This window comes from Benincasa hispida, chromosome 8 (genome assembly GCF_027475165.1).
Source record: "Benincasa hispida cultivar pf3 chromosome 8, pf3_genome.v1.1, whole genome shotgun sequence".
In the NCBI taxonomy this organism is placed as follows: Eukaryota; Viridiplantae; Streptophyta; class Magnoliopsida; order Cucurbitales; family Cucurbitaceae; genus Benincasa; species Benincasa hispida.
This window is the reverse complement of record NC_143485.1, coordinates 17,824,760-17,833,837: the sequence shown is the minus strand read 5'-3', so window position 1 is coordinate 17,833,837 and position 9,078 is coordinate 17,824,760. Positions and strand designations below refer to the sequence as shown.

The 9,078-nt window shown below is 30.9% G+C and overlaps 1 protein-coding gene across 1 annotated transcript; it reads right to left on the bottom strand.

Annotated features, from left to right (window-relative positions):
• Positions 1-3,106: 3,106 nt before the first annotated feature.
• Positions 3,107-6,730, bottom strand: LOC120083051 (uncharacterized). The gene is made up of 4 exons (XM_039038571.2): positions 6,424-6,730; positions 6,098-6,173; positions 4,534-5,954; positions 3,107-3,640 (listed from the first exon to the last, which is right to left on the bottom strand). The coding sequence occupies exons 3-4, from the start codon at positions 5,949-5,951 to the stop codon at positions 3,403-3,405; spliced, it is 1,656 nt and encodes a 551-aa protein (XP_038894499.1). The 5' UTR covers positions 5,952-5,954; positions 6,098-6,173; positions 6,424-6,730; the 3' UTR covers positions 3,107-3,402.
• Between the last annotated feature and the right edge of the window lie 2,348 nt (positions 6,731-9,078).

The window sequence follows — 9,078 nt, the reverse complement described above, 5'->3', positions numbered from 1 at the left end:
TCATAAATTCTTTATTTGAAAAACAAACAAACAAACAAACATGTAGAGTACTTTTAATAGGGTACTCATTTGGTAGTAGGAATCTTTTATTGTCCATCTTAGAAAAAAATTATGTAACACCCCAAGCCTAGGATTTGAAATCCTGATTCGGTTCCTAATGGCCTCGACATTCCCCTACGTCAATGAAAAGGAATGTGCACCTTGTTGGTATAGATAGTAACTTTCAATTCTTTTAAGCTTTTCTTAACCATACTTTCATGTCCTTAGGATCCTCTCATTCGGATATGATACCGGTTCATTCATGTACCCCTCTTAAACTCGGGTCGTTACAATTTAAATTCCAATGTTTTAAGATTCTTTGGCATCTAAAGATGCTCAAGGCATCTTCTAATTTGTAGGCATTCTTCAACTTTTCAAGAGGTTTACAAATATATTTTTTTATTATTATTATTTAACAATATTTAAATACATCATGTCGGATGTACTTGCCTTTTTAAACTCATTTTAATCACTTAATAAAAAAAGAATAAAAAAATATTAAGAGTCGGTTTGGATTGACTTGAGAAAAAAGTGTTTTAAAAAAAATATCGTTTTTATTTAAATATTTTGATAAAAACGGGTTAAAGTACATTTGAAAAGTTATTTTGAGGGGTTACCAAACATTTCAATTTCTTCTAAAATGACATATTTTTTTTAAATTAAACACTTGAAAATATATTCCAAATACGTCATAAAAAGAAAAAGAACATTTAGATAACAAGTGTGCTAGATGCAAAAATATAGATGTAACCTAAACACACCCAAATACTTTTCTTTATTCTTGACCTTCTATTGTTCAACTTCGAAATCAATTTGTATATTAAATCTTTTTTTTATCAATTGTATTTGTGGCATAATCTTTTTCTTAGCACCTAGTCATTAAACTATATTCGTAAAGTGAACATGATTGACGTCAATATTAAGGATTAATCGATATCTATTATATCTTTTATAAATACACATAAAAATAATAAATTATCATCTATTAATTTCAATATGAATTTGTATACTAATAATAACATCTATTACTTAGTTTGAAAGTAAAAACAACTCAATTATTATTTTAAATAGTTTTTGTGAATTTATTTAGTTACATAATTAATATCTGTCGATCTTGATATTTTATCGATATATTCATAAAATTAAAATTTTAAAATCAATATCAACCTCGATACTTTAATTCCTGCAGAGTACATGGTGTAATAAACTTCTATCCAAGCAAAAGCACATTAATATATGAATTTTAAAAGAAACAAATTCTAACTTTAGATTCCAATTTTCTCAAAAAAAAAAAAAAAAAAAAAAGATTCCATTGTTTTATTTCATGCATGTTATAAAATTCTTGGGCATTCTTTTTTATTTTTTAGTACATTCTTGGGCGTTCAAAGATGCCTAAGGCATCTTGTAAATTGTGGGTATTCTTCAATTTTTTTTTGAGATTTTCATTTATTTCACTACTTTATTCTTTTTATTTATTTATTATTTAACATGAAAGTGCCACTAGTTTATTCTTTTGTTTGTTGGTTAAACTCTATTTTACTTTGACATAATTTGATTCCTCATAGTTTAAAAAGTGAACATCAATGAAATCAGAAATTGCAAGAAATAAAAAGTTATATGCATGGTTATGAAACTTTTGATCAAACATTTTAGAACTCATTTGAGTGTAGATTTGGGTTAAAATTTTAATTATGAAATCAGAAATGGCCAGAAATGACTAAAGTGGCTTCGAAAGATGTCTATTGTTACATTTTAATGAAAATAGGGATTTTTACGTAAGAAATTTATCTTTAATCATATATTTTCATAAATGTCTTTTAAATTTGATTTTTTTAAAAAAAATATCTTTTAGTGTTTTTTTTTTTTTTTTTTTTTTAATAGTTTTACCATTTTTTTATCTTTTTTATATTCATTATATCTATATATATATATACTCCTATTTTCGAAGTTACTTTAATGGAGATAGAAAATATATTTATTATAAATAGAGAAAATACATTTAATATAGTTTTTCTCATTTATCAATTGGAGAGAGAAAATGAATTTGACTTTTTCACATTAATTGTTACTTTTACTATTACCGTTATCATTAGGGTCAAACATAACAGTAAAATGTGACAGATTCATAATTATAAGTAAACGAGATAAAAAACAATCCAATTGTGTTTGCGATTCAAATATGACACGCTTCATCAATGAAATCTCACTCCGATTATACCAATTCATACCTAAATATAATCAATCAATTGTAATATGTGAAAAAAAAAAAATCATTACGATTGCTGCATTTTGACTATGGAGCACTAAACACGGCCTTATAGATTTACCCTACTTATTCAGGAGTTCTACTTCTAATTCTTCTACATAAATTTGTAGAGGCTTTTGATCTCCTTTGACTTTGGTTTATTTTGGTTCCACTAGTTTCAAAAGATTCATTATAGGCCAACAAGAGTTTAGCTCAACATGCATCTATATGTATCGAGGACCAAGAGGTCCAATGGTTCAAATATCTTCTCGTCCAACAAGAGTTTAGCTCAACATGCATCTATATGTATCGAGGACCAAGAGGTCCAATGGTTCAAATATCTTCTCGTCCAATTTGTACTTAAAAAAATGTTCATTTTGGTCTGACCATTGTACTTACCATTTCAGTCTCCTCATTTCATTTTTATTTCACTTTTAAGGAATTAAAACAATCACCTTTTTAAAGTTCAAGACTAAAAATAAATAAAAAAAAAGTATAGTGACCAAATTGAACATTTTGAAAGTACATAGACTATATTAAACCAGAATTGAAAGTATAAAAACAAAAACACGAATATTTTGAAAATAAATGGACCAAAATGAACCAGAACCAAATTGTCTATATAATTAAAACTTTTTCTAATTTTCATGAGTAGATTTTATTTTCTAGATCTAGTTACCTAATAAGTACAAATGAATCCACCAAACAAATACTATTCAAAATTCTCCCTACAAATCTTACTAAATTAATTTTTTTAGTTCACCAATATATATATTTTAAATAAGTTCTAACAATAGTTGAGAATCAAGTCAAGCTATCACATTTCAAATCTGTATTTTATTACGAAAGAAAAGAAAAGTTATGTATTAACAAAGACCAAAAGACCAAAAATTAAAATTAAAAATATACATTTGTGACATTGCATAACATAGCCACGTGAAGATGCTACAAACCGATTAAAGAAACTCAATATTTCTTCTCATTCAATGCCCGACCGACCACCCATCCCACCACCACTTTCCGTACAAACCTCGCCGTTGTCCCAGCAACCACTGCCGCCGTTGCCGCCGGAGACTGATCGGTTCTCACAATTGGTTTAATATGAGAAAAATAAATTCTCAAGCTTCTGGCGAGTCGAGAGGGAAACACGTGTCATCGCCGCCGGTGTTCCATAGAAAATGGGCGTAGTTAGCGGCGTAGTAAGAATTCCCAGGATCCGCAGAAATAGCCTCCAAGAAAGTCTCCTCCGCCGCCCACAAATCGTTCCTTACCTGCCACAAGAAGGCGGCGTATTTGTCGAACGCCTCTGCCTCCGGCGGCTCCACCGCCACGGCTCGCTTGAAATACTTCTCCGCTCTGTAAAATCATTCCAAAAAAAAAAAAGTTAATTCAATAAATGGATAATATATCTTTTTTTCATGATTTATGTAATTTCAATTCCAAGAACATCGATTCCTAAAATATCAGTCTAAAAATATGAATAAAAATGAAGTCAACTTGCAAGCTCTTAGTAGACCAGAGATTGAATCGGCGACTACAGTAAACGACGAGAGAAGTCTGATTTTTATTTTGTAAAGGGAAGCGCGTGTAATCACGAGCGAAAAAATCGTGACAAGTGCAAGCGATTTTTGTTATCTAGAACTTGAACCATTGCCACATAAGTTGCAATCGGAAACTTTTTCAAGAAAACAATGATTTTATTCCTCCTTTTTCTGTGAATGTAATTTTTTGTATTGGAATAAATTCCTCTCAAGTACCTATTATATTTTAAATCTCTCCCTAAATTTTAAAATGGAAATTTTCAAAAATAGAAAAATAAGAAAAGTTATTTATCTATTAAGTCAAACGCTTTATTTTGTTTCTAACTTTTGTAAATTTTGGATTTGATTTAAATTTACTCTTTAATCATATTCTTATAAAATATTTATTAAAATTATTTTCAATTGCTAAATATTTTCAAATATAGCATTAACTTTTCAATTGACGGATAAAATTTTTGGTTATTTCGTTGTATTTATAAATAAATTGATCATTTTACTAAAATCAAAGGATTAAAAGTGAAACATTTTAAAATTTAAAAACTAAATGAAATATAGACCGAAAATTTAAGTACCCAAAATACTAAAAGTTGAAGACTAAAATGGTAATATTTAAGCTAATTTGTTGAGGAATTAGAAACTTTCATTTTCGTTTTCTTTTTGTCTCATGGAAAAATGGAACGAAAATGCAAGAGGGAAGAGAAAGTGGACCTGTCATAATCATGAGCGACGAGGTACAGAAACTGGGCGTAGTTCGTAAGAAGGAGAGGATTGTTAGGTTCTTGAAGAAGGCCTGTTTGATAAAGAAGCTCTGTTCTTAAATACTCTGTGTAATCATCCGTTTCGATATTCGCCGTTACCGGCGATACCAGATTCCGAAACGCATCCCCATCAATAATTTCATCTCGCCATTGCCGCATCTTTGAAGCTTCTTCCACTACTGAGTTCCACAAACTGGCTTCCTCCAACTCCTCCTCTCTGTTTGAGACCGACTCTGCCTCCGCCGTCGTTCCAAATGAAGAAACCTGAGAGGCGTTATCGGGGAGGATCGTTCGGTATTGATTGGATTGATTGAACTGTCCGTCATCGTCGACTCCGCCGGCGATCGGTCGTACTTTTCCTCCACCGCCATTGTTCCCGCCAATGGACGTTGTTTTTCCACTTGAGGAGGAGACCGAGAATGTTTTGATGGTGGATGAGTCAAACTTGGAGTGGTATTGGTCGTTTGATTCGACGACGGAAGCCACGGCGGCTGGTGGCGGCGAAGTGGAAGCTAAAGCGGCGTTGTTCCCCATGGAGTAGACGGTGAAATTAGCCAAGAGGATCATAACAGAGACCATTAGTGTTGGAGTGTGAGAGAAAACTTGCTGAAATAGCCAAACGAATGAAGCTTGAGATTCTTTCTGGACACGAACGAGAATGCTCTGTAGATCTTCGAAGTAAAGAATCTCTCGCAGCCGTAGAGTGTAGCTATGAAGTTCACGAATCATGAACACAACGGAGGAGAAAGCCTTTTTGACGGAGCAATGAGAAGATTCCGCCGATTCTCTAACATCCTCTTCCCATTGTAACTTCTTCTTTATCATTCTAAGCGAAACCGGAAGATCGAAGCTATTCGCCCTCCGCTCAATCATTGCCGGAACAAGCTCGTCAGGCCGCGGCCAATCCGGCGGTTCATGACCTGTTTCCGGCCACGACGGCTCCACAAATTCCGAAACCGAATCTAAATCCGCACAGGAACCGTTACTGCTACTGCTACTGGTACTGCTACCGGCAGTTTCATCCTCATCGGCTGAGTGTTGGAATCTGAGCTCGAATTCCTGAATCTTCTTGGAAAATTCCTCGTCCGAGAAGGCATCCAAACTCGCACTACAAGTTCTCTTGATACTCCGACTCGTCAGCTTCAGAATCTCGCAAGATCGCGACCGATGGAGCTTCGTCGATGAAGAACCAAACAGATTCGATTGCTCGAACCGGTGAACGCACCGCCACACGAGAGATCCCCCGTCGGCATAGTTCCGGCGTTTGGGGGAGGACGGCGAGAGTACGGTGGAGGCTAGTGTTTGCGGAGAAGAAGGACAATGAGGAATAAACGGTTGTGACCAATGGAAACAAGTCGTAGCCTCCATAACCTTCCAAGCGAGATTAACAAGGCAAACAGATGATTCAAGAACAGGAATAGAAGACGAAATTCGAAGCTTAACTACAAAGGCTTGAAGAATCGAAGAAGAATCAAAGATTAGGGGAAAAGCTTGGAATATCTAGGAATTTTCACCTCCGCAAAATTTTTACTCAGATCCAACGAAAAAGATAAAACCCGAAAGGCCTTCTTCCTTTCGATTCACTTAAACCTGCAAAAAGGAAAGCAAATTAAAATCAAACGAACAAAAAGCAGGAAACACCAACGAATCCAAAAAAAAATCCATTAACAAATTCAAAACCAATCTCCATTGGAAGAGAGGAACAATCATTTCAACTTCTTTCCATGGAAATCGGATCACTCAAACCACACAAAAGCCGATGGAAAAATTGGATCCAACACAAGAACTCGAAAATTTTCATTCATTCTCATCAAATTCCTCTCGGAAATACAAAACTTACTTGGATTTGTCGGTTCATCGGAAAACGTTCCGAATTAAACAAATAAAATTTCTCCAAAAAAAGGAAAAGAAAAAAGAATTTGGAAGCAATTTAGAGAAGCGTAGCTCCGTGCTTCACTTTATCAGCAAAGAGAAGACGAGTAGAGTCGTCTTTATATATGCCAATTATTTTTTAGACTGTTTGGAAATTTATAAAAATAATAAAAATAATAATTTAATTAAAATCTCGGAACACCGTCAAATTTTAAAATATCAAGGCCGTACGGGGAGAGAGAAGTGGAATAGACGGTAAACGGTTGCTTTACAATGAGTAATAAAAGGAGTTGGGTTAATTCATATTTAAACAACTATTGAGATTTTTTTTGTTGTGGGTCCGGGCCGGCTGACGTCGTTTAACAGTTTTTCATTTTTTTTAAGGCTACGTCGTTAACGGTTAACGGTAGAGGAAAGAAATGAAACGCATTTTGGAGACTAACTAACACGGCCAAATTAACGGAAACCGTTTGGGAATAGTTTTTATTTTTTTATTTTAAAAAAAACTGCAAAATCACTCATGAAAGTATGATAATAGCTGCAGTTACCATCTAAAAATAGAGATCTAAAACTTACTCTAAATTAGACATTTAAAATGATAAAAATTTAACTTTTAAATTTATATGATTATTATAATTTTTATAATTACGTAAATTTAAGAGTCCGATGTTTAACTTTTAAAAGTTTGAGAGTATGATTACAATTACTATTATATTTTAAGAGTGGCCTTTGCAATTTTTATTTCTAATCTAAGAATAATTGTGTTCGGTCTCTAAATTTTCAAATATACTTTTTTAATTTCTAAATTTTTAAGGTAAGGTGTGTTTAATTTCTAAAATTTCAAAATATGTATTTTTAGTCTAAAATTTTTAATAACCGATTTAAGCCCATTTGGATTGATTTGAGAACAAATATTTGTCAAAAAGATTCGTTTTTATTTAAACATTTTTGACAAAAATTGTTGAAGATATACTTTAAAAGCTATTTTGAACCGTTGCCAAACACTTTAATTTTCTTTAAATGATTTTTTTAATAAAAAAATTAGACTCTTGAAAATGCATTCTAAATCCACCCTTAAAAAATTAAGGGGCCTTTTTAAAGAGTAAATATTTTTTAGATTTTCCTATTTACAAGAATTTCCCAAAAATTTAATGAAGTAATATGTTTTATTATTTTAAATAATTTTATGAAATTTTAAATTAAAAAAATTATTTCAAAACATTAGTTCTTCCCGGAAATAATTTTCTAATTTAAAATGTTATATAATTGTTTTAAATTACTAAAAAAAAATTATCCTAACAACTTTTTAAACTTATTCTTAAAATTTCAAATTAACAAAAATATATTTTGAAAATTTAGCAAAAAAAAAAAAAAAACAATGATTAAAAAAATTACATTTTGAAAACTCAAGGTCGAATTCACATATTCTCAAATCTTAACATTAAAAAAGTATTTTCTGAAAATACAAAAAATTAAACCTACACATTCTTAAAAACTCAATAATTATTCAAAACTGAAAGACTAAAAAAAATTAATTTTCTCTATATTAACATCCATCGAAACAAAAACAAGAAATACAATGCCTTTTTTAAAAAAAGTTTGGTGCAAGGGCTTTAATAATTATTTAGAAAGATTATAACCTTGAAAATTTAAGTCTAAAAGTTATATTTAAAAATATATATTCTAAAATTTTTTTAATGGACAATCAAATTTCAAACTTTAAGGTTGATAATACAAATCTATATCAGTTGAACTATATTCAGGTTGACACATCGATTTTTGATTAAAATTAGGTCTTTGCAATTACTTGGACTAAACAAATTGGAAAGGACTAGAGTATTAAACTTGTCTAAAGTATACTTTTTCTTCCAAAATGCCATCTTGACCTTAATGTTTGTCTACTTTATTAAAATATTAATTTTCAAACTTATTATACTTAAATGAAATTTATAAGAATATAATATTTCGCCTAACTTAATTATTTCAAGCTTTTCTAGTGTAACACTATATTGATCTCCATAAAGTTCGGTCTTAATCATTTTTCTCTTTGTTTCAAGTTATTGAATGTGATAGTAGGCATTTAACTTTGGTTATTAAAAAAAAAAATACTTGTAAGTTGTAAACAATAAAGTTTACTAAATTTTCATATTAGTTATTTTTTCAATGTATGGATATCAATGTTTCAATAGTAGAATAGTTCGTCACCTTACTAATTACCTAGATTTAAGTGCTACTTACCCAATTATTAGTGCAAAGGCAATAAGAATAGGATTTGCTAATTAATTCATAATTGTGAAAACTAATGCATCAACCAAAAAAAAAAAAAAGGGCAAAGGGCAAAAATACCCTTAAATTTTCGATTATAAAATTTGAACTCTGAAACTTACACGAGTGTTACTTAGATCGTCATACTTACATAATTGTAAAAGTTTGATAGTTCAGTTTTTATCATTTTGGAGTAAAAATTTCTACAATTATTGTAAATTCAAGGGTCTAATTTTAACATAGGTAGAAGTTTTGAGGGCCTAATTTTTAATTAAAAGTTTGAGAGTATAATTGCAACTACTACCATACTTCTGGAGTGGTTTTTGCAGTTTGCTCAAAAAAATTATATCATAAGTTT

What these genes read in the sequence shown, in the direction of transcription:
- LOC120083051 (XM_039038571.2), bottom strand. Translation starts at nt 5,951, where the DNA reads ATGGAGGCTACGACTTGTTTCCATTGGTCACAACCGTTTATTCCTCAT. An exon ending in GTCGCTCATGATTATGACAG is followed by an intron (nt 3,641 to 4,533) that starts GTCCACTTTCTC and finishes ATGATTTTACAG; the next exon opens with AGCGGAGAAGTATTTCAAGC.